Source organism: Podarcis cretensis (genome assembly GCF_951804945.1).
Source record: "Podarcis cretensis genome assembly, chromosome: 5".
In the NCBI taxonomy this organism is placed as follows: domain Eukaryota; kingdom Metazoa; phylum Chordata; class Lepidosauria; order Squamata; family Lacertidae; genus Podarcis; species Podarcis cretensis.
The window spans coordinates 7684416-7709883 of record NC_137174.1 but is presented as its reverse complement, the minus strand read 5'-3'; the positions used below and the strand labels follow the sequence as shown (position 1 = coordinate 7709883).

The 25468-nt window shown below is 48.9% G+C and overlaps 1 protein-coding gene and 1 pseudogene across 2 annotated transcripts; both read left to right on the top strand.

Annotated features, from left to right (window-relative positions):
* The first annotated feature begins 241 nt into the window (after positions 1-241).
* On the top strand, positions 242-2310 carry LOC307216172 (uncharacterized protein). The gene is made up of 2 exons (XM_079976137.1): positions 242-1119; positions 2021-2310. Exons 1-2 carry the CDS (start codon positions 250-252, stop codon positions 2057-2059), a joined length of 909 nt encoding a protein of 302 aa, XP_079832263.1. The 5' UTR covers positions 242-249; the 3' UTR covers positions 2060-2310.
* Positions 2311-20559: 18249 nt separating this feature from the next.
* Positions 20560-23113, top strand: LOC307215689 (potassium voltage-gated channel subfamily A member 1 pseudogene; annotated as a pseudogene). Its single transcript has one exon. The product of its transcript is annotated as a potassium voltage-gated channel subfamily A member 1 pseudogene (transcript).
* Positions 23114-25468: the final 2355 nt, after the last annotated feature.

The window sequence follows — 25468 nt, the reverse complement described above, 5'->3', positions numbered from 1 at the left end:
ATGTGCAGCCCATTGTGTAAATAATGTATATAAAGCAGATACCTTGAGGGGACTTTCATTCCTCCTCATCACTATGAGCTGAATAAAGAGCATGAAATCACTTTGCGACTCTGAGTATATTTCACTGGCGACGAAGGTGGGATCCCGCTGAGCTGACTGCCACACACAGCACCGCAGCACCGCCACCTGCCGCATCGCTGCCTCGCACCGTGTATCCAGGCTTCAGCTCCAGGACACAAGGAACTCAGAATGGCAACCAACAGCAGCTTTTCGCCATTCAACCCAGCATCTGGAGACTGGGAAGCATACGCCTCCCGTTTCACCTTCCTCCTAGAAGCCAAAGGGGTCACCGATGAAGAAGACGCCAAGAAGAGGGCAATATTCTTCAGCGTCTGCGGAGAGGAGACGTTTGAAATCGCCCGGGCTCTCCTTGCGCCTGAAGACGTCGCTACTGTTCCATACAAAACAATAATGGAACAGCTGAAGGGGCACTTTTCGCCACAGCCCTCAGTGGTGGCTCGTCGAAATGCCTTCTACGCAAAGCGGCAAGCCTCTGGGGAAACCATAACTGGGTTTGTGACCTCTCTCCGCCAAGCCGCCCGGTTCTGCAACTTCTCAGAGCTGGAGAACATGCTTCGTGACCGCCTCGTCGGTGGCCTGAGGGATGAGAAGCTGCAACGACGCCTCTACGCTAAGAAGGACCTAACGTTCCAGGTCGCTCTGGAGGAGGCCCTGGCAACGGAAGCTGCCGAGAGGTCGACGCAAGAGGCACGGCCGAGCCAGCCATCCCAACCGAGGGTCCACCATGAAGACCTCACCGACGACTCAGGATCCAACAGGGAGGAGGTGCACCGAGTACAGCAGCGCACTCAAGCAGCCCACATACCACAGCTGCCTCGGCGAGAAGGAGGGAACTGCGCAAGCTGCGGAGAAAGTCACGAGAGGAGGACCTGCCGTTTCCGCAACGCAGAGTGCAGGCAGTGCAGAAAATCGGGACACATCGCCCGGGTGTGTCGGGCTCGGCCCACCCGACGCCAGGCATCAGATGACCAATCCAAGAGCCCCAGGTCCCGGGGCCCAACGCACCAAGGCAACTCGACTGAGCTCACGGACTTCCAGGTATACCAGTTGCCCCACCCCAACGTAGAGAAAATTTATGTTGACGTACAGATAGAGGGGGCCCCATGCCGCATGGAGCTTGACACGGGTTCAACTCTATCCATAATCTCGGCAAGGACCTTAAGGAAACTGTGTCCTACTGGGGGTCCCAAACTCAGGCCGGCCCCATTCACCCTCCGGGACTTCCAGAAACGTAAGGTCCCCACAATGGGGGTGGGGACCTTCAGGGTGCAATACCGAGGGCGGACGCGGCAACTGGAATTGCTGGTGGTCAAGGACCCCTACATTAGCTTACTGGGATTGGCATGGTTTGGACCACTGGGGCTAGCCGTCACCGGGGTGAACCACACTAGCTTACAAGTGGACGTGGACGCCATATGCAAGGAATTTCCGGGGGTTTTTGATGGGAAATTGGGACAGTATACGGGCCCCCCAATTGCTCTACAGCTTGACCCCGCAGTACGACCGGTCAGGCTCAAGGCCCGCCGGGTCCCGTTCGCCCTGAAACCCCGTATAGACGAGGAATTGGACCGGCTTGTGGAGCAAGGAGTGCTGGAGCCGGTGCCTAATGCCCCCTGGGAAACCCCAATTGTCACACCCGTCAAGCCTAATGGTTCGGTCCGCATCTGCGCAGACTACAAATGTACCATAAACAAGGCCCTTACGGCCCATGCATACCCAGTGCCAGTGGTCAGCCATGTTCTTGCCACCCTGGCTGGGTCGAAAATTTTTGGCAAGCTGGACTTGGCCCAAGCATATCAACAGCTGCCAGTAGATGAGGCCACAGCAGAGGCACAGACGATTGTGACACACAGAGGAGCATTCAGGGTAAAGCGGCTGCAATTCGGTATCAGCGTGGCACCAGGCATATTCCAGAATCTAATGGACTCTCTCCTTAAAGGGATTCCTGGCGTCACCCCCTTCTTCGATGATGTGTTGATTGCCGGGCCCACACCAGAGGAGTTTGAGGACCGCCTCCGCACCGTTCTGCACCGTTTCCAGACGGCGGGTCTCAAGGTGAAGCGGGAAAAATGTCTACTAGGAGTGCCTCAGGTGGACTTTCTGGGATTTATGGTGGACGCAGAAGGGGTCCACCCGACTGGGGACAAGGTACGGGCCATTTGTGATGCCCCAGCGCCCAAGAACAAGACTGAACTTCAGGCCTTCTTGGGACTATTGAACTTTTACCATTCCTTCCTTCCCCACAAGGCGGCGGTAGCGGAGCCCCTACACAGACTCCTGGACAAGCGGGCCCCTTGGGTGTGGGGCCAGCGCCAGGAGGCCGCATTCCAGGCAGTCAAGGACTTGCTTGTCTCAAACTCGGTCTTGGCACACTTCGACGAGAGGCTGCCGGTGGTGCTAGCATGCGACGCCTCGCCCTATGGAATTGGCGCTGTCCTGGGACACCAACTCCCGGATGGAAGAGAGGTACCAGTGGCATACTTTTCCCAGACACTCAACGCAACCGAGCGGAACTACTCGCAAATCGACAAGGAGGGTCTGGCAATCGTGAAGGGAGTAAAAAAATTCCATGATTTCTTGTACGGGCGGCCCTTCACCGTGGTGACTGACCACAAGCCGTTGCTTGGCTTGTTTGCCCCTGAAAAGCAGACCCCCCAAGTGCTGTCTCCTCGCGTCCTCAGGTGGTCAATTTTCCTTGCCAGCTACCAGTATGCACTGATTCACCGTCCGGGGAAGGCGATGGGCCATGCGGACGCCCTCAGCAGGCTACCACTACCGGAAACAGGCCCCGACCCAGCACCTGCACAAGAGGTTATGAGCCTGGAGCTGCTTCCTGACCGCCCCATTCAGGCACAAGAAGTTGCACACCATTCCAAGAAAGATAGGGTCATCTCCCGGGTCCTGGACTGGGTGTGGAGGGGATGGCCCAGCAGCAGCCCCGGGCCAGAATTCGCCGGCTACACAACCCGCAAACATGAACTGTCGGCCCACAAGGGGTGCCTGTTATGGGGAAGCAGGGTCGTTGTTCCCCAGCCCCTCCGCAAAAGGGTCCTCACAGCCCTACACGAGACACACCCAGGGGTAGTAAGAATGAAGGCCCTTGCCAGGAGTTATGTGTGGTGGCCAGGGATCGACGGAGAGATAGAGGCCTGGGTCAAACACTGCCAGGCCTGCCAAGAATCCCGCCCAGATCCCCCAAGGGCCCCAGTCCAGTCCTGGGAGTCCGCCCGAGCACCATGGTCACGCCTGCATGTGGACTTCGCTGGCCCCTTTCAGGGGAAAACATTCTTCATAGTGGTGGACTCCTACACCAAATGGCTGGAAGTCGCACTGGTACCGTCCACTTCTACGTCCGCAGCCATCCGGGTACTACGCAGGCTGTTTGCAACCCACGGGCTCCCTGACACTCTCGTCTCAGACAACGGGACTGCATTTACGTCAGGAGAATTCCAAACCTTCACAACGCAGAACGCCATCCGCCACATCCGTTCGGCGCCATTCCACCCTGCCACCAATGGCCAAGCAGAACGCATGGTGCGGACCACCAAGGACACCCTTCGCCGCATGACACAAGGGGATTGGGAGTACCGCCTTGCCACATTCCTTCTAGCACAGCACAGCACCCCCAGCTCAACGACTGGCCGGAGCCCCGCTGAACTACTAATGGGTCGGCGCCTTGCAATCAGATTGGACCGCCTTCACCCCGATAGAGCTCAGGATGAGGCAGTGGTGGGGGAAGGCAAGAACCCCCGGACCTTCGAGGCTCAGGACCCAGTGTACGCAAAGAATTTTGGGGCAGGCCCAGCATGGGTACCCGCCACAGTCACCAGGGTCACTGGCCCCGTGTCGTATGAGGTGCTAACGGATGGGGGGCAATGCTGGCGCCGCCACTGCGACCAGATACGGCGACGATTCCCAGGAGAAAACCAGGAGGAGGAAAGGGCAGAGGAGTCCCAAGGGAACAGAGGGGCAGTGAGGCCCATAGAGCAGCAGGGGCCAGCAGGAGAGGCAGAATCAGTAAATACAGAGAGGACCCGTGAGGCCGAAAGGACACCGGAACCAGAACCACGACTGAGCGAGCCGGTTGCGCCAGACCAAACAGCCCCATCACAACCAGCATCCTTGGAACACGAGCCAGAACCTGAACCCCGGACCAGGGAACACCCCAGGCCGCAACGCACACGTAGGCCACCGGCGTACCTCGAGGACTATGAATGCGACCTCCCGGGCAGGACTGGAACTTAGAGGGGAGGGGTGTTATGTACTGGGTTGAATAGGATCCAAACTGCAGCAGTCTGATTGGCCCTAGAACAATAGGATCCAAAAGGCAGCAGCCTGATTGGTCCTAGAACAATAGGATTCAGAATGCAGCAGTCTGATTGGTCCTAGAACAATGCAGCAGTATGATTGGTTGGCAGGAACTACCCAATCATGCTCCAGATAGAAGTGAATCCACAACCTGATTGGCTTACAGTAGAATTCCGGAATTAGCCAATCATGTGCAGCCCATTGTGTAAATAATGTATATAAAGCAGATACCTTGAGGGGACTTTCATTCCTCCTCATCACTATGAGCTGAATAAAGAGCATGAAATCACTTTGCGACTCTGAGTATATTTCACTTGTGCTTTTATAGCAGAACAAAAAATGGGGTGAAGAGCAGAGGGGCAGGGGATGACAGCACAAAATGCATATTCAAACCCATTAAAGTCAAAGTTATTGTTTTTATACACTGTTGGCTGAGCAGTGGGGGACAGAAAGAGGCTGCAGCCTTGGGAATGCTTTGTCGAAAGTGCTGTTTGTCCCCCATGACACATTTCCCAGTGGCGTAGCGTGGGTTGTCAGCACCCGGGGCAAGGCAAGTAATTTGCGCCCCCTAACCCATGGATTTGCGCCCCCTAACCCGTGGATTTGCGCCCCCGAACCCTAACCCCCAGATGTTGCGCCTGGTGCGGCCGGCCCCCCTGCACCCCCCACGCTACGCCACTGACATGCCACTGAGCTGCAACCTCTTTAAACCTTCCTACTGATTTCAGCGGTGATGTCTGCTGCTTTTTTGTCTGTGTTCACAAGTCAATATGTCACCGTTGACTTAAATGGAAGTAGATAAAAATGATACAAGGGAACTGATGTTCTTTTCAAATGAAAAAACAACAACAAAACACTTAAAAGCCAGATAAACATGAATAGCTCATGCACAGAATCAGTTTCATCCCAGCATTCAAAAATCAGGGTTTCCACCTGGAATTTAACTGGACCAGGCCAAACCAATGCTGGACCCCCAGTTTTGGAATGGAATGGAAAGATTTCATTCTCCTCCTCTGGATTCCTTGGTTCTGAATACCAATTTGCACAGCTCATATTGGAACTATTGTGAATAGAGCATCTTGGCCCAAGAAGTTATTCTCTGCTTGGAATATAAAATGAGACTCTGTTCGTGCATGGAAAACCTTCCATGGATCAGATGATTAAAACCATCTGTAATTTATCTGCTTGCCCCAAAATTATTTAATATTAATTTTAAACTATTTTTTTGGTCTCGATTTAAACTTTTCATGCAGGAATCTTTTCCCCAACATGGGGCTTCAACCCCCGAGATTAAGAGTCCTGTGCTCTATTACTATTTCCTGTTAGTTGTGCTGCTGAAGCTTTTTGCTGCTGTCATTGAGGATTTTTATGAACTGCTTGTTTTTTATTGTGTTTTGTTTTGTTTTACTTGCGCTTATGCTCTTTAAAATGTCCTAAGTCACTTGGAGATGTTTCCTATGTAACAAGTGATGATGATGATGATTCAGAGGAAGAGATTTCAGAGGGAATGAATTGAGGATTAGACAGGGAAACTTAGAGCAAAAAGGTCCTTTGTGCTTGGGCTTCTCCCTTCATTCTTTGCCCTGCGCTGAACAAGCTATGTTTAGTCATTTAGTCGTGTCCGACTCTTCGTGACCCCATGGACCAGAGCACGCCAGGCACTCCTGTCTTCCACTGCCTCCCACAGTTTGGTCAAACTCATGCTGGTAGCTTCAAGAACACTGTCCAGCCATCTGTCGTCCCCTTCTCCTTGTGCCCTCCATCTTTCCCAACATCAGGGTCTTTTCCAGGGAGTCTTCTCTTCTCATGAGGTGGCCAAAGTATTGGAGCCTCAGCTTCAGGATCTGTCCTTCCAGTGAGCACTCAGGGCTGATTTCCTTCAGAATGGATAGGTTTGATCTTCTTGCAGTCCATGGGACTCTCAAGAGTCTCCTCCAGCACCATAATTCAAAAGCCTCAGCTTCAGGATCTGTCCTTCCAGTTAACACTCAGGGCTGATTTCCTTCAGAATGGATAGGTTTGATCTTCTTGCAGTCCATGGGACTGCACCAGAATTCAAAAGCATCAGTTCTTTGGCGATCAGCCTTCTTTATGGACCCTGATGTTGGGAAAGATTGAGGGCACAAGGAGAAGGGGATGACAGAGGACGAGATAGTTGGACATTGTTCTCGAAGCTACCAGCATGAGTTTGACCAACCTGCGGGAGGCACTCAAAAATAATATTTTGTTGAAATCCTTACAGCAGCTCTGTAAGGTCATTATTATAGCCCCATATTGCAGAAAGAGGCTGAAGAGAGAGAGAGAGAGAGACAGACAGACAGACAGACAGACAGAGGTTTGAAGCAAAGATGCCTGGATTAACAGCTCATTCTCCTTGCCGCTACACAAAACCATCTCATTGCATACCACAAGGAGATAATGCAAGGAAATAAGAAGAGTAGGATCAGACCACTCCCTTCTTCTGTGGTTTTCAGCAGCTGATATTCTGAAGCATTACTGTCTTTGGCTGCAGAGGCAGAGCACAGGCAACATGGCTAGCAGCCATTGGTACCAGTGGCGTAGCGTGGGGGGTGCAGGGGGGGCCAGCCGCACTAGGTGCAACATTTGGGGGGGGCGCGCGCTCGCACTCGCAGCTCTCTGCCCCTACCTGGCTCACTCACTCTCTCTCACTGCAGTGCTGGCTGTGCGAATCCGATCCGAGCTGCCGGGTCGCCGCCCACTGTGGAGGGGGAGGGTGCCAGGCGTGCGTTGTGGTGTGGAGCGGAGAGAGAGCGAGGGAGGGACTATCTGGTGGAGGGGCAGCTCAGCGCAGCGCTGAGCGCGGGAGAGAACCACACCCGACCAGCCCAGGCAGCAGCAAGAAGAAGCTGGCAGCAGCGGCAGGTTAGGGGTTAGGGGCGCAAATTACTTGCCTTGCCCCGGGTTAGGGGGCGCAAATTTCTTGCCTTGCCCCGGGTGCTGACAACCCACGCTACGCCGCTGATTGGTACCTTTCTCCTCCAGGAAGTTGTCCAATCCTCTTTTAAAGTGGCCAGCACTGCCTGCTGTGGCAGCGAGTGCCATAGTTTAACCAGGCCCTGCGTTAAAAGTATGTACCTTCTCTTATCGGTCCTCAATCCAACAACGCTCAGCTTCATTGGAAGCCCACAAGTGTTATGGTAGAGAAAAACGTTTCTCTATTCCTTCTCTCTATGCCATGTACTTCTATCATGTCACCTCTTGTTGCCTTTTCTTTAAGCTGCCTGCCCGCCCAGTGTTGCCTGCAACCTTTCTTCCTTGGAGAGTCGCTCCATCTGCTTGATCATTTTTTTTTTTTTAAATACATATTTATTAAAGTTTTTTTGAATACAAATGCATAAATAATAAAACGACATTACTTATAACATAGTTTCGTCACTTCTTTGGACTCCCTCACATCTCCCGCTCCCACTTACATTATTACAAAAAAAAATTTTCCCAGCAAATTACCCACTTGTTTACAATCTTATCTCCACTCATTTAAATAAAATCTAGCAATTCTCCAAAAAAATTATATTTTTCTTAATCTCGCTTATCGTCAAAATCAGATCTAATTCAGTGGTGGGCAGTTATTTATGATCTAGCATCCTTCTTAACATTCAGCCAAATTACAATATTTTTGTAAATAATTCTTGAATTTCCTCCAGTCCTCCTCAACCCTCTCTTCTCCCAGGTCTCGGATTCTGCCAGTCATCTCGGCCAGTTGCATATAGTCCATCAGCTGCATCTGCCACTCTTCCAGTGTGGGTAGATCTTGAGTTTTCCAATTCTTAGCGATGAGTATCCTTGCTGCCGTTGTTGCATACATAAAAAATGTTCGGTCCTTCTTTAACACCTTCTGGCCGACAATACCCAGAAGGAAGGCCTCTGGTTTCTTAGTAAAGGTATACTTAAATACCTTCTTCAGCTCATTATATATCATTTCCCAGAAGGCCTTCACTTTAGGGCAGGTCCACCAGAGGTGAAAGAATGTTCCTTCATGTTCTTTGCATTTCCAGCATTTATTATCAGACAAATGGTATATTTTGGCAAGTTTAACTGGGGTCATGTACCATCTATATATCATTTTCATTACATTTTCCTTCAGAGCATTACATGCAGTGAAGTTCAGCCCAGTGGTCCACAACCTTTCCCAGTCCTCAAACATAATATTATACCCAATGTCCTGAGCCCACTTTATCATAACCGATTTAACCATTTCGTCTTGTGTATTCCATTTTAACAGCAAGTTATACATTCTTGACAATACCTTAGTCTTTGGTTCTAACAATTCTGTTTCCAACTGCTTGATCATTCCATCTGTTTCCAACTGCTTCTGTTTCCATCTGCTTGATCATTTTAGTCGCCCCTTTCTGAACCGTTCCCAACTCCACAATACCCTCTTTGAGGCGAGGTGACCAGAACTGTACACAGTTTTCCCCCAAATGCCCCAGCAGGGCCTTCTGGCGGTTCCCTCATTGCGAGAAGCAAAGCTACAGGGAACCAGGCAGAGGGCCTTCTCGGTAGTGGCACCCGCCCTGTGGAACGCCCTTCCAGCAGATGTCAAATCGATAAACAACTACCTGACATTCAGAAGACATCTTAAGGCAGCCCTGTTCAGGGAAGTTTTTTACGTGTGATATTTTACTGTATTTTTGGTTTCTATGGAAGCCGCCCAGAGTGGCTGGGGAGGCCCAGCCAGATTGGCGGAGTATAAATAATAAATTAAAATTATTATTATTATTATAACAGCTTAAAATATCCTGGAATGAAAGATGAAATTAGGGCTGAGGATGTGTGTGATATGAGCCCCTCTTCCACCCCAACCAAACTATCCCAGAGCAGTAGACCCCCTTCTCCACCCTCTCCTCCACTCAAGTTTGGAGCTAGATGAGCAGTCCTATAACTGGGCAGTTAATGTTCAGAAATCTCACAGCAGGATATTATAGAGGGGTGGGATTTTTCGTCTTGTTTCTCTGCCCCCCCCCCAGCAATTCCTTTTGGGCCTCCAACCTATCCATTTCTAATGCACAGTGCTTTTTTTTCTGGGCGGATGCAGGGGTACGCATACCGCTAAACATTTTGTGAATCTAAGATTGGCCTCATTGAGGGACAGTATTTCAATATGAATAGGAAAATGAGAGTACCCCTAAACATTTTTTAATGGAACAAAAGCACTGCTCATACATACCAGAAAACAGGTCCTCTCCCTAGTTCCCAATTCCTGCCACAAGGCTTGGGTGAAAACCAGTTTCTTTCTAAATCAAAATAAAACCTAACTTGCACTGGGAAACGCCCCCAGAAGCATCATCACCTGCAAGGATGAGGCTGAAATAGACCAGCCAGATGCTATAGATAGAAGCATGTGAATGCCCTGAATACATTAATGAATTTTTTCAGGGGGGATTAGACTTCAGTACAGAGAATACACCCCATGCAGATGTTTTGCTGTGATTTGTCAATGGCGTTGCAATTTAATCCACTGCACAGGAAACAGAAGAGCCTTTCAGATGGGGTCTCCCTCTGGGAGCTTACACAGAAACATTATCTCCTTTCCCCATTCCCAGTAATTTGGATTCATGAAAATACGGACTGACTGAGCAGGTTGTAAGAACAGACCTTCCCTGTCTTTGCTGTGCCCATATTTCCTTCAGCTATTCTCCTGCAATCCACCGGTTTTTAATCAATGTTCCAGAGATCATTTGCAATTCCTAGGAAGCGTATCAAGCTTTCCTCCATGTGAGGATCCATAATGACAGACAAGCTTCCATTGTCGACTGTGACCACTGTTTCCTCAAGAGTGTGAAGGACAGAGAAGTTACGGTGTGAGATGTAATCCACTGGGAGCAGTCAAGTACAACATTCCTTGTTTTGCTAGAGTGGACATGCAAGGGAATGTTTGTTTTTGTTTTTTTTAAAAAATATCTTTATTAAGGTTTTAGAAGAAATGGATTACAAAATAGATGTCAAAAGGAAAAAAAACAAGAAAAGATACAAAAGTACAGAGATACAAGAAAAAAGTTACGAAATACAAAATAGGAAAAAAACAACAATTAAAAACAAATCCATCTTTTCATAGCTTATACTTCATTTACTTATTTCCCTGACCCCCTCACACCTCCCTTTTCTGTATTCCAGTTCACATATTTAGTTCAGCAAATCCTTTCCCTCTTTGCTTTAATCTTAATCCAATGTCTTAACACATTGTAACTTTATATTTTCATCTGTTATCAATCTATTTTTGCAAATTCATTCTAACCTTATTGCTAAAACCACTTCATTTCAATCCAACATCATTTTAACTTTCATTAATTTTACAATATTTCTGCAAATAGTCTTTAAATTTCTTCCAGTCTTCTTCCACCGACTCTTCTCCCTGGTCTCGGATTCCGCCAGTCATTTCCGCCAATTCCATGTAGTCTATTACTTTCATCTGCCATTCTTCCAGGGTGGGTAGATCTTGTGTCTTCCAGTACTTTGCGTTGAGTATTCTTGCTGCTGCTGTAGCATACATAAAGAAAGTTCTACATGCAAGGGAATGTTTGGTCCAGCCAGTCAAAACTTCCTGTTCCTCCTGGCCTGGAACATCCTTCCTTGCATGTGACTAGTGGGTGGGCGTGACCTTTCCAGACCTGGTAAAAGGCCAAGGAATGCCACCACTTTTCTCTCTTCTCTCTTCCTTTCTGTCCTGCAAACTTCCTGTACTGCTGATACTGAGCTTGCAACCAGCTTTCTTCTGTGTAAGAAGGGGCATGGACATGGGTGGCGCTGTGGGTTAAACCACAGAGCCTAGGACTTGGTAATCAGAAGGTTGGCAGTTCGAATCCTCATGACGGGGTGAGCTCCCGTTGCTCAGTCCCTGCTCCTGCCAATCTAGCAGTTCGAAAGCACATCAAAGTGGAAGTAGATAAATAGGTACCACTCCGGCGGGAAGGTAAACGGCGTTTCCGTACGCTGCTCTCGTTCGCCAGAAGCGGCTTAGTCATGCTGGCTACATGACCCGGAAGCTGTACGCCGGCTCCCTCGGCCAATAAAGCGAGATGAGCGCCACAACCCCAGAGTCGGTGACGACTGGATCTAATGGTCAGGGGTCCCTTTACCTTTTAAGAAGGGGAACACACCCTGCTAAGTGAAGGAACGTGCTAGCGCAAGTTAGGGTGGATATTAATAAACATTATATCCTCTCCTGCCACCCTCAACATTCCCGCATACGGGACTAGGGCATACTCAAGGCCTCATGGCTGTCCTGTGTGAATCAACAGGATGCCCTAAAACATACTGTGGGGGGGGGATTGAGCCAATTCCCCTAGTTGTACTCCATATTTTCCTGGCAATCCAGTACATGGGGGTTCTGCACCACAGATTTTAGATTATGGACTATTGGCAAATCTCCTCACACACTGTTTTCTTTTTTAAATGTTCCTCTAAAGCTGCTGTTGTTGATATTTTGAAACCTTCCTGCAGGAGCACCATAATGATCCTGCAGGAAGAAAAAAGCAGAAATTAAAAGCTCAGGTATTTATATTTTAAAATTGAAAGCAGTACAGTGGGACAGGTGATTCAGCCGATGTAAAAGCCCCCCCCCCCCGAAGCTGCTGTTTACTTTCCAAATCTTCTTTTAAATTATATTTTATTATGGAAGCATAATTGGAAGAAAAGAAATTAAAATGAATCTAAACACTATCATGTTATGAAATAAACTTGTGTCATTAAAAAAACCAACCTCATATTTTTGTGTTCAGCAGGAGTTCAGCTGTACAATAGCAGAATTTTTTTTATTTGCAAAGATACCCCAGAAACTTATTCAACATGCAGAGGCACTACAGCAGATGAACAGGTATTCCTCATTACATACCCTCCAACATTTCTCCAATGAAAATATGGACATCCCATTCCATAAAGATAATTTTACTACAGTGGTACCTTGGGTTACAGATGCTTCAGGTTACAGACGCTTCAGGTTAGAGACTCCGCTAACCCAGAAATAGTACCTCGGGTTTAGAACTTTGCTTCAGGATGAGAACAGAAATCGTGCTCCAGCGGCGTGATGGCAGCAGGAGGCTCCATTAGCTAAAGTGGTGCTTCAGGTTAAGAACAGTTTCAGGTTAAGAATGGACCTCCGGAACGAAATAAGTTCTTAACCTGAGGTGCCACTGTATTTATACCCCACACATCTTATTGGGTCACCCCAGCATGCTGCACATCTTCCAACATAAAGGTAAAGGTAAAGGTACCCCTGCCCGTACGGGCCAGTCTTGACAGACTCTGGGGTTGTGCGCCCATCTCACTTAAGAGGCCAGGGGCCAGCGCTGTCCGGAGACACTTCCGGGTCACGTGGCCAGCGTGACATCGCTGCTCTGGCGAGCCAGAGCCGCACACGGAAACGCCGTTTACCTTCCCGCTGGTAAGCGGTCCCTATTTATCTACTTGCACCCGGAGGTGCTTTCGAACTGCTAGGTTGGCAGGCGCTGGGACCGAGCAGCGGGAGCGCACCCCGCCGCAGGGATTCGAACCGCCGACCTTTCGATCGGCAAGTCCTAGGCGCTGAGGCTTTAACCCACAGCGCCACCTGCGTCCCATCTTCCAACATACAGTATATAAAAACATAATGAAATATTTTAAAAAGTCCTCATAGAAGATTGCCTTCAGACGGCTTGGGGGTTGGATAACACCATACCCTCCAACATTTCTCCAGTGAAAATTGGGACATGCTAAGGAAAAGTGGGACATTCTGGGATCAAATCAGAAACCAGGATGGCTTCTCTAAATCAGGGACGTCCCTGGAAAATAGCGACACTCAGAGGGTCTATCATTAGACTGGGGCTGAAGAGAAACAAGGATTACATCAAAAATAAGGATTCCCAACTTCGTTTCGCTGAATCATTTTGTTGATTTCTCAGTGTGTTTACTTGGGAGTAAGTCCCACTAAACAGCATGTTTACATTGAAGCAGTACCACTGTTGATTTTTGATTTCCCCTTAGACCTCCCAAAATGATGACATGAGATATCTTTTAAACCTGTAGTTCTGCTTTCAGACTAAGCCCTTTGCGAAGAAACCCCCTCAATCTATCTTTACATGTAATAAAAATGTAAGACTGTAGTCACGCTGCAGTTTGCTTGGCCACAGAAGGAGATGCTGGCAGGGAAGCCCTGGTGATCCACAGCAGGACAGCTAGAATGTGGGAATGTTCAGGGATGCAGGAGAGGATATATTGTCTGATTATATCCTTATCCAACTTGTGTTAACAAGTTCCACAATTTCAGCAGAGTAACATTCCCCTTATTTTAAACTTTGCAACGGATGCGTTTGCGCAGGCTCGCTAAGCCTCCATAATAACTGCTCTGGTATTTCCCCCTTTTCCCCCTCATAAAATATAAGAGACGACACAGTCTTTTACAAAAGTATAAAAAGAGTTTACTCACATTCTGTTCACAATCAGATCCCAGAAGGCAGACTTAGCTTAATGAAGTAACATACACTTGGAATCTATCTCAAAAGAAGACAGTCCCTTTGTCCTCTCTTGGCTGGAAGCCAAGAGGGCATCTTTGGCTCAGTAGGTGTTGTTTCTTCAATGCATGTGGTGAAAGAGAGAGAGATGGCTGCCCTGCCCTGTGCTTTTGTCATTACCTGCACAGGTGAGGCCACACCCACCTCTAGTCACATGCAGAGAAAGTCTGTCCCAGCCCAGAAGGAAACAGGAAGTTTACCTGCTGGGTGGACAAACATTCCTCCCCATGTGTAAACATGTTCACTTTAGGAATGTTGTACTTGGCTGCTCTTGTGTTTCACATCCCACATAGAAGAGGCTGCAGCAGCTCCCTCAAGCTCTTTTGTTTCCTCCACTTGCCAGCCAGATTTGCGGGCTGGCTGGTGCTCCTGCTGGGCACCTTCTTCCTTGCCAGCTAGCTTGGTCATCTACTGTGCTACCTCAGCCTCTGCCCAGAATGAAGAGTCAGCCTGGGAGGAATAGCAGAGCAGGACAGGGGAAGGTGGCCAGAAGTGTCAGCCAACTGGCGTGGCCAAGCCAGTCCTGCAGCTGCCACCGATCCCCCATCCGGTGGCTCCTTCCTGTGCTGTTCCCTCTGGCTGAGACCACTTTCTATGACATTGGCTGGGGCAGCAGCATGAGGTGGAAAGGGGGCCTGAGCCTTTTGTGACACCCTCCCCTTCTCCTTTGCACCTCTGACATGCAAGGGGGAGAAGATGAAGTAGTTGAAATTAGTGTAGGGAAGAATTTGCAAGAAGAAGAGTTTGGATTTGATATCCCGCTTTATCACTACCCTAAGGAGTCTCAAAGCGACTCACAATCTCCTTTCTCTTCCTCCCCCACAACAAATACTCTGTGAGGTGAGTGAGGCTGAGAGTCTTCAGAGAAGTGTGACTGGCCCAAGGTCACCCAGCAGCTGTATGTGGAGGAGCAGGGAAGCGAACCCAGTTCACCAGATTACGAGACTACCACTCTTAACCACTCCACCACACTCCCACCTTCCCACTATACCTTCCCACACTCCCCATTTCAACTGCTGATTTGGACAGCGGGCAGGAGCATCACCTGTCCACCATGTGACATCAGAATGCCATGTGATTGATAGGTGGGTTGCCCCACCCACCTGTCAAATGTTAGTCCTCAGAGTGGGAGCCAGAAAGGTTTCTCGTTGCTGGTCTTGTCGTGGAATTCTATTCAATATTGATCCAGAGCAGAACTCCAGAGTATAGTTAGCAGAGTAAAAACTTAAACATGTTGCAGGATTCCCAAAAGATAGACAAGAGGCAATTAATATTTCATCCAGCAGAGCTTTACTGCTACTGAAGGCAATTTTTTAAAAAGAATTTTTTTTTTACCAACAACCAAAACACAAACAGTGAAACCCCCCCAGGCGACTGATACATTGGGTATACATAATCAATAATAACATCTTCAAATCAACCATATGTACAATTTTATATACGTTAACACTCCTCCATCCGCAAGGTTTATTTAACTTTCAACATTTTAATTGCCCCAAATTGTTCAAACCTACCCAAATAATTCAGTATCTTCTCAAACCAATCCTCCTCTTTCTCACTGACCTTAAACCCTTTCATTCTGTGTATCTTCACAGTTAGATATTCTAAAATTATAATATTATTCAGTTTTTTCCTCCATTGGTTCACCCCTAGCTCTTCTGCATTTTTCCAATTACTCGCTATAACCTGTCTGGCTGCAGTTACCATCTATTTTACCGATTTACATTCCTCTTTTGTTTTTAACTCGGTGCTACTCAGACTAATAAGAACCATTAATTTATATATATTCCCACCTTCCTACCCACAATTCCTGATATTTCTGTATCACTCTGTTTCCAAAATTCATTAACTAATGGACAATCCCACCACATATGACTGTATGTTCCCATCACTCCACATTTCTTCCAACAATTCTTACTTCCAGATTTTGTAATATGATATAACCTTACAGGTGTATAATACCATTTTTGTACCAACTGAAGGCAAATGAGCATAATGGTCACAAATCCAATACATTCAGGAATGGTGCTGTCCATAAGAAATCCAGTTGCAGGAGACTTCACTTAAACTTACAATAATTTATAATAAGGTGGCGCTGTGGGTAAAAGCCTCAGCGCCTAGGGCTTGCCGATCGAAAGGTCGGCGGTTCGAATCCCCGCGGCGGGGTGCGCTCCCGCTGCTCGGTCCCAGCGCCTGCCAACCTAGCAGTTCGAAAGCACCTCCAGGTGCAAGTATATAAATAGGGACCGCTTACCAGCGGGAAGGTAAACGGCGTTTCTGTGTGCTGCGCTGGCTCGCCAGATGCAGCTTTGTCATGCTGGCCACGTGACCCGGAAGTGTCTCCGGACAGCGCTGGCCCCCGGCCTCTTGAGTGAGATGGGCGCACAACCCCAGAGTCTGGCAAGACTGGCCCGTACGGGCAGGGGTACCTTTACCTTTACCTTTTAAACCTTAACACTATATACAGAACACTACACCGATAGGAAAAGGTAGGAAAGATAGGAAAAGAGATAGAGATAGAGAAAGCAAGTGAAACCCAGGCTCCTTCTGGCTTCTTATAGTCAGTATGCCCTTGACAGAAAGAGAACCAGTTTAAGCCAGCTGTACTCGGCTTCTCTGAAGGAATCACCCAAATATTATGAACCTTCTGCTTGTTTCTTTCACATAGAGATGCTGCCAGAACCATCTTGAATTAAGTAGAATAGGAAAGATCTCTACACATCAGACCAATACTTTCTGTACTAAGAAATGCAAACTGACAGGTCTAAGGGGTTGGGGTTGTTTGGCATAGGGTGGGAGAGGGGGTTGGCTGGGCTGGTGAGCAACATGAGCAGGAGTGCAGCTCCTCGTTCTCATTCAAAAAAATTAAAGAAACATGAAGAAATATCCTCAGCAGTTCTGGTTTAAAAATACGGTTGCATAGAATGGCAGAGATAAAGCTACGTCTCCAGTTTCATAGCTCCTGTCTCTGTGGCCAGTTGATGTACCTGCAAGTTTCTCACGCCCCACGGGTGACTCTTGACCCCCCCCTCCCCTCATAAGGTAACCTCCAGTTCTCAGCAATAAATAATCTACACCGATTATTTTTGCAAGCTTGTAACCTTAGATGCCACTAACGCCGTATTAAATTGTTGGAAGAAAATTATATCAAAAGGACCACGTTGGCAGGAAATAATCACTAATGTCAACCATTTAACATAATTAATTTTTTTTTCTGTCGCAGGGATATTTTGTATCTTTGGGGCAGATTTGAAATATGAGGGCAATGTTTTGCATTAAAGGGAAATGAGTTAATCCTTAGGAAATGGGGAATGATATGGCTTGATGAAGATTCCAGACAGATTGAGTATGAAAATACCACTGCAGAGTTACCCAAGAGTTTTCTGCAATGGGCTATGGGGCGGGGGCTCTTCCTACCCCAGAAGAGCCTGGCTCAGCAGGTTTTATTATTTCATTTTCTTTATTTGGAACATTTTATTCCCCCCTCCCCGTTTGGAGGAGGCCTTCAAAATTATGACAACAAAACATACAAAAACAACTTCAAAAAAAAAAACAAAACAAAACAGCAAAGCCAATAGGGAAAATAACAGGAAAAATAGTAATTGCAGCAACAAAATGACACCTGACCACAGCAATCTCCACAACAAAATCTTTGCAGGAAAAACTGCACAGGTTGTTTCCACACTAAAGACCTACCCTACAGCATCACAGAGGCAGTTTTTCTTCATTTGGCAGGAAGCAAAATTAAAGCACTTAATTCTACAGAATATCATCCAGCAAGGCATTATATTATAGCATCCTTCCATATTGCCTACTTGCAAGTAAGTTCCATTCAGCAAATATAATTTCTAACATTAACTGAGAGATTACAGGTTGAGCCCATTTTATTGCTTTACTGCTCAGTGTGATGGGTAGGTGATTAAGTGCCCTTTGTTTAGTCAGGTTCTGTTTTAGATTCCTGGGTTTTAAAATTGCAATACTGTATAGGGAAATAGCGATGGGAGAGGCTGAACTGGAAAGAGGAAGTTTTTGATTCCACAGAATTGTAAAACTGTAGCATTAGAACAGTCCCAAAGGGTCATCTAGATCAGGGGTAGGTAACCTAAGCCCCGTGGGCCGGATGCGGCTCAATTGCCTTCTCAATCCGGCCCGCGGACAGTCCAGGAATCAGCATGTTTTTACTTGAGTAGAATGTGTGCTTTTATTTAAAATGCATCTCTGGGTTATTTGTGGGGCCTGCCTGGTGTTTTTACATGAGCAGAATGTGTGCTTTTATTTAAAATGCATCTCCGGGTTATTTGTGGGGCATAGGAATTCATTGATTTTTTCTTCAAAATATAGTCCGGCCCAGCACATGGTCTGAGGGACAGTGGACCGCCCCACAGCTGAAAAAGGTTGCTGACCCCTGATCTAGACTAACAATGCAAAAGAAGAAGCTGGGAATGTGTGTTGTCAGCAGGTGGTTGCAAGCAAGCAAACAAAAAACACCTGCATTCAGTGCCCCAAGTTTTAGCTGGTGCAGATTCTTCTTTTAATTAAGTTTCTAGTCCTTAAGATTATAAAAACAAGTACAAAGGGGCAGTGGCGTAGCGTGGGGGGTGCAGGGGGGGGGGCCCCGGCCGCACCGGGCGCAACATCTGGGGGTTAGGGAAATCCACGGGTTAGGGGGCGCAAATCCACGGGTTAGGGGGCGCAAATCCATGGGTTAGGGGGCGCAAATTACTTGCCTTGCCCCGGGTGCTGATAACCCACGCTACGCCATTGCAAAGGGGGATTTGAAATGCCAGTGACCTTGAAGCTGGCAAGAACATATGCCTAGAAATCAGAAGCACAGAAGAAAGGAAAGACGAGGAGCAGCAGTGCCCATCTGTGGCAACATTGCACCAGGATCTCAGGACAGTCATAGAAAGAAGCATGAGACTCTTAATCTCAGGATTGTGGGTTCGAGCCCCACATGGGGCAAAAAATTCCTGCACTGCAGGGGGTTGGACTAGATGATTCTCATGGTCTCTTCCAACTCCATAAATCTATGATTTGCCACACGACCATGCCTGTGGGTTATCTGCCACAACCTTGCTGCTGCCTACTGAGTCCACAAGGCAGCTGATTCCATACTCCATGAACAAGCCAAAACATTGAAAGGAACAGTTGACAATGACAACTACCTGAGGTCATTCAGGACAACCTAAGGCAGGTCCAACCAAAGCTCCTTCACTCCTTTCTTCTGAAGAGGAAACAAGGGCCATTCTTACTAATACTTCTTTGGTCATTCTCTCTGTGCATTTGCCATGAACTGCTGCCAGTCTCTGTGCCCATCAGAGGTTACCAAACTTTTAGGGCCAGTGGGGGTGTTTAAGGGAGCACCTCCAATGTAGGAGAAGAAGGAAGAAGAGCAGTTTCTTGAGGCTGTTGAGAACTTTTTCATTCGGGTGTATATATTGAGGTACTGGCATATAACCCTGTTGATGTAAAATCCCTTTAGCCAAACCCAAACCCCAAAAAATCCAGTTCATGAAAGGGGCTATCTATGCCTCTGAGTCTCAGATCTGAGACTCAGATCTTTTGGCTCCTGATGATCCTGTGTGTGACTAGGCGAGTCCCTGGTCCAAATTTCACCTTCGCTGTAAACGCACCAGGTGGGCTTATCAGCCACAGGTTCCCCAGCCACCTTCTCTCCATCCCCGTCTCGGAGATAAAACACGGACCAACCTTAACCGGAAAAGATTTCTGATGCTGCTGCATGCGCAACAGAAGCCCTACCTAAATGGTAGCGGCGTTTGCAGAGATGTCTGGCTTTCCACACGCCTCCATTTCTCTGCTGCTGCAAATGTACTGGCAAAACATCCGTGTGGCTTTCCTGAGATATAATCCTCTCCCTCTCTCTCTCTCCCCCCCCCCCCCCGCTCTCCACTCGTGCGCTGGATGATGAAAGTAATATCACAAGGGAACAGTAATAATCTCTTGCATTATCCCTGGGAAGCCGCAGTTCCCCCGCCGCCGTTCCCCCCTCCCCCGCCGCCGTATTTGCCGAAGCAAAACAACCCCCCGCCGCCTGCGCGCATCTCCGCTGCCTCGGAGTGGCATCCCGGCGCATCCCAACAGGTGCGCAAAGTTGCGCCGGGAGCGCTCCCTCGAGAACTTTGGAGATGACCCCTCCGGAGAGAGGCGCCCCGGGGCTCTCTACCTCGATCGGTGCGCAGCGCGCCCAGAGGCACTCTCGTTCCACCCGGAGGCAGTGGTCCAGGCGGCGGCGCGCGCGCGCGCGCATCTCCCGCGTCCCGCCCCGAGCGCGCAGCAGCGGCTCTTGGTCGTCGGGCCCGGCGCGCCGCGGGGGGCGGGCTTTCGCTTAGCAGGCGGCGGTGGCGGCGTGGGGGGCGCGCGCGCGCGCGCATTTGCCGAGGCCGCGGTTGCGCCGGAGAGCCGAGCTACGCCGGGACCCCCGCCTCCTCGTGGCCGCCCGGGAAGAAGGCGAGAGCCTCGCTTGACGTCAGGAGGAGCCGGCGAGCCAGCGAGCGAGAGCCTGCCGCCTCCTCTCCGCGTTTGGCCGCCGCTTGGCGCGCTTCGTGCGCGCCCAAGCAGCAGCAGCAGCAGCAGCAGCAGCAGCCGGAGGAGGAGGAGGCGCGCCGCCCCACCGGGAGGTGGCTGCCTCGGACGGGGCGCAGCATGCGGGGCGCCTCCGATGCCTCTTGGTGCCCCCGACGCCGCCCCGGCTGCTCCCCATGGAGATCGCGCTGGTAACGCTGGAGAACGGCGGCGCCACGGCCATCGGCGAAGATGGCCCCGGCGGCGGCCTGAGCCGGGCTGAGCGGCTCCCTTGGCTGCCCGAGTGCGGCGCCAAGGAGGGCTGCCCGGAGCCGGGCGCAGCGCGCGGCTCGCCAAGAGGCCTCCTGCGCCCACCCGACGTGGCCATGCTGGCGGCCGACGAGGAAGGGCCCCCCCGCCCGGGCAGGGCCAGGGCCGCGGCGGGGGCCCCCTCGGCCACTGAGCCGCCGCCGTCTTCGTCGGCGGCTGCTGCTGGGGGCGACGAGGGCGACGAGGGGCCGGAGGCGGAGGCGGAGAGCGAGCGCGCCCTGGGCGGCCAGCAGCGCGTCCTGCTCAACATCTCCGGGCTGCGCTTCGAGACGCAGCTGGGGACCCTCAGCCAGTTCCCGGACACGCTGCTTGGGGACCCCGAGAAGCGCATGCGGTACTTCGATCCGCTGCGCAACGAGTACTTCTTCGACCGCAACCGGCCCAGCTTCGACGGCATCCTCTACTTCTACCAGTCGGGCGGCAAGCTGCGGCGGCCCGTCAACGTCTCCATCGATGTTTTCGCCGACGAGATCCGCTTCTACCAGCTGGGCGACGAGGCCATGGAGCGCTTCCGCGAGGACGAGGGCTTCATCCGCGAGGAGGAGAAGCCGCTCCCGGCGCACGAGTTCCAGCGTCAGGTGTGGCTCATCTTCGAGTACCCGGAGAGCTCCAGCTCCGCGCGGGGCATCGCCATCGTCTCCGTGCTCGTCATCCTCATCTCCATCATCACCTTCTGCCTGGAGACGCTGCCCGAGTTCCGCGACGAGCGGGAGCTGCGCGTGCCTCTGCTTCTGTCGCCCAACGGCACGGCGGAGAGCGCCCCGACGGCGCCCAGCACCCTCAGCGACCCCTTCTTCATCATCGAGACCACGTGCGTCATCTGGTTCACCTTCGAGCTGCTGGTGCGCTTCTTCGCCTGCCCCAGCAAGCCCGAGTTCTCCAGGAACATCATGAACATCATTGACATTGTGGCCATCATCCCCTACTTCATCACGCTGGGGACGGAGCTGGCTCAGGAGCAGCAGAAGAAGGAGGAGCAGTCGCAGGGCAGCAGTAGCAGCAGCAGCAGCAGCAGCAGCAACGGAGGCCAGCAGCAAGCCATGTCCTTGGCCATCCTGAGGGTCATCCGCCTGGTCAGGGTCTTCCGCATCTTCAAGCTCTCCAGGCACTCCAAGGGGCTGCAGATCTTGGGTCAGACTTTGAAAGCCAGCATGAGGGAACTGGGCCTTCTCATCTTCTTCCTTTTCATCGGAGTGATTCTCTTCTCCAGTGCCGTGTATTTTGCTGAGGCTGATGATCCCGAATCACATTTCTCCAGCATCCCTGATGCCTTCTGGTGGGCTGTGGTCACCATGACCACGGTGGGCTATGGGGATATGAGGCCTGTCACTGTGGGGGGCAAGATTGTGGGGTCCTTGTGTGCTATTGCTGGCGTGCTCACCATTGCCCTGCCTGTCCCGGTTATTGTCTCCAACTTCAACTACTTCTACCACCGAGAAACGGACCATGAGGGAGAGGCCATCCTCAAGGAGGAATCTAGTACTGCCCAAGGCGGCTCAGCCGGGGACTTGAAGAGACGAACCAGCAAAAACTCTTTGGACAAATCCGTTGTGCACTTGGAAAACGCTGAGGGGGTTAACAATGGGACCGGGTCTGTGGAAAAGGCCAACATCAAAGCTAAAAGCAGCATGGATCTCAGAAAATCTCTCTATGCACTCTGCCTGGATACCAACAGGGAAACAGACTTGTAATACAAGGGGAATAGGAAGAAAATGAAGTTTGCTTGATGGAATTGTTAGAGAAAGCTAAATGGTACTGTCACTTAGTGTTCATTTTTGAAATATGGTAGCCGTTCTTAAGAAACCTTCAGGAAAAAGCAAGTTATTTTGTTTCATTTTGGTTTTTAATGTTCTCCCCTTCCCATGAGACTGTCATCTATTTATAAAACCAGCTAAGACTAAGCTAGACACCTCCCATTATCTAGGAGGCTTTCTAAGCTGTTAAGTGCAAATTGATGTTGCTTGCGGATAATTTATTTTACTAAAAAAGAAACAGTTCATTTGTAGCACAGTTCATTTGTCCAAACCCTCTTTTTCCATGGGAAGTAAATGGATTTATTTGTTGGTACTGTAGTTTCAAGCTGAAATATTTCTATTTTCTATATGTCTGATTATATTTATAGATGAAAAGAGCACTTTTTCGGTGATGTATGACTTCATAAAATCTCTAGAAACTTTTAGTGAAGTAATATATCCCCCCTTTTAGTACAAAACTGATTTTCTCGTGTGTGAAGTGAATGTGGTATTTTCAACCTTCTAGCAGAAAAGTATTTTGTTGTCAGAGTTGGGGTTTTGTTCTCTTGTTGAGCCTTAAATTATTAAAAATGCAGATTTTTTTTCTTAATAAATACATATAATACTGTATAATATTTCTGATAATCCAGTGATGTGCTTTTTATCCCAAGAAACAAAAATCTTAAAAGTTTGTTGGTGTTGCTGTTTGGTTGCTTGTCCTTTATAACTGTTGTTTTTTAAGGGTTTTGTTTTGTTACTAGAAACTGTTTACTATTAATCAGGTTTGATCCAAGTGCACTACAGATCAAAGGCACTGGACATGACATAAGCGGAGCGTGAGAATAAATATGTTCAGGATGTGAAGCCTTTGGAATTGGCACTCTAGATTTTCCAGGTAGTACCATTTAGTGCTTTCACTGTATGGTTGTCTCACTGACAGTATTCCAGGAATGGTTGCTTCTGAAAGTATCGAATGCAGTTATCTAAATAATGCTCTTGTGGCTTCAATTTTGCATGGGACAAGCATGAAATCTTCAATGGGCCCATTTCGCAGTCTCCTGCACAGAAGTTCTCAAACGATAAATGTTAATGAAGCACAGAACTCCATTGTTCACCTAGGATAACGCAGCCTGCCGTGAAATCAGCTGAGCCATGTCTTCAGACAACCATCCTCATCATTTTTGTTGTTGCTGCAGCAAGGAACCAAGTTCTATGATTTTGTGTCGAATTCCCATTTCATTGTGAATGAAGGTTTCAGTCTACTAATGAACATAGAAGAGGACCGGCAATCAAGGTTAGTTTATATCTAACTCAAAACTATTCATGCTGAATTGCATTTGTTAATGAGTGCTTTAGCTAAGAAAGTGAATCAAGGTAGCTTTAAATCACTCTTGAAAGCTTAGCCCTGAGACTCCTTTGAATTCTGTCATGATTAACATATGGCCTAATCCTTCTTTACATGCCAGAAAGTCCTCAGCACACAGAAGCCAAGTGCATACAGATAGCTCACCCCATTATGGGGATTTGAACCGCCGACCTTCTGATCGGCAAGCCCAAGAGGCTCAGTGGTTTAGACCACAGCGCCACCCGTTGCTCTGTCCCAGCTCCTGCCAACCTAGCAGTTCGAAAGCACGCCAATGCAAGTACAGCGATACCTTGGTTTACAACCACAATCTGTTCCAGAGGTCTGGTTGTAAACCAAAACAGATTGTAACTCAAGGTGCGCTTTCGCCAATGGGGCCTCCAAAAAATATTTGGTTGTAATAAAAAAGAAAGGGTTGTACAGTGTTACCTCAGGTTAAGTACTTAATTTGTTCCGGAGGTCCGTTCTTAACCTGAAACTGTTCTTAACCTGAAACACCACTTTAGCTAATGGGGCCTCCTGCTGCTGCCGCTCCGCCGGAGCCCGATTTCTGTTCTTATCCTGAAGCAAAGTTGTTAACCTGAAGCACTATTTCTGGGCTAGCGGAGTCTGTAACCTGAAGCGTATGTAACCCGAGGTTCCACTGTAATCCAAAAAAAGGGGACACAACACTTCAGGGTTTGACATGGTTGTAATCCAAAATGGTTGTAATCCAAAACGGTTGCCAACCAAGGTACCACTGTAGATAAATAGGTACCACTGTGGCAGGAAAGTAAATGGCGTTTCTGTGCGCTCTGGTTTCTGTCATGGTGTTCTGTTGCACCAGAAGTGGTTTAGTCCTGCTGGCCACATGACCCGGAAAGCTGTCTGTGGACAAACGCCGGCTCCCTCAGCCTGAAAGCGAAATGAGCGCCACAACCCCAGAGTCACCTTTGACTGGACTTAACTATCCAGGGGTCCTTTACCTTTTACCTTACAGACAGCAGAGCAAAGTGGAAAAACTTTCTTTGGACCCCACCACTTCAAGCTGCCGGTGGGGTGTATCCTCAAGAGACAAACCTCCCAGCTCGTTGGAAGATAGCATATCAGGAATGAAGTTGAGCTAAACCCTTCTCTCTAGCATACTTCTCTACAAGCTTCTCTGTAAACAGGGCTTATTTTTGTGTGGACAATTCAAACACACACCCTACTCACACAACTACTATATTCAGGGCGTGGGATATAACCCTCAGTTTTGCCAGGGGGTAAGTTGACCCTCACTTCAGAGATAAAAGCAACCAATGAACTGGCCAGAACTTTGCAAATGGGAGCAGAATTGCCATTCTACATGACTTGGTGATTTTTAATAGACTTTTTTTGGTCTTACAAATGCACCCACAGAGGCCACATTTTGAATATGAAAAGAAGCTTTTAACCTGTGCCTGGAGAGAAGATTCCTGTATGTTTTCCCTAAAAGCAGCTGAGGGAAGGGGGATATTCATAAGAAAAAACACACATGTCTGAAAATGCAATTCTGTCTCATCTTCATAAATGTTGCTATCCTTCAGTGTTTATTCCTGCTTGCTCATACATATGCAAATTGATAGTTGCATAAAGAAGCCAAATCTTGCAAAATTCCCCTGTTT

What these genes read in the sequence shown, in the direction of transcription:
- LOC307216172 (XM_079976137.1), top strand. Translation starts at nt 250, where the DNA reads ATGGCAACCAACAGCAGCTTTTCGCCATTCAACCCAGCATCTGGAGAC. An exon ending in CTGAGCTCACGGACTTCCAG is followed by an intron (nt 1,120 to 2,020) that starts GTATACCAGTTG and finishes CTCTCCTTAAAG; the next exon opens with GGATTCCTGGCGTCACCCCC.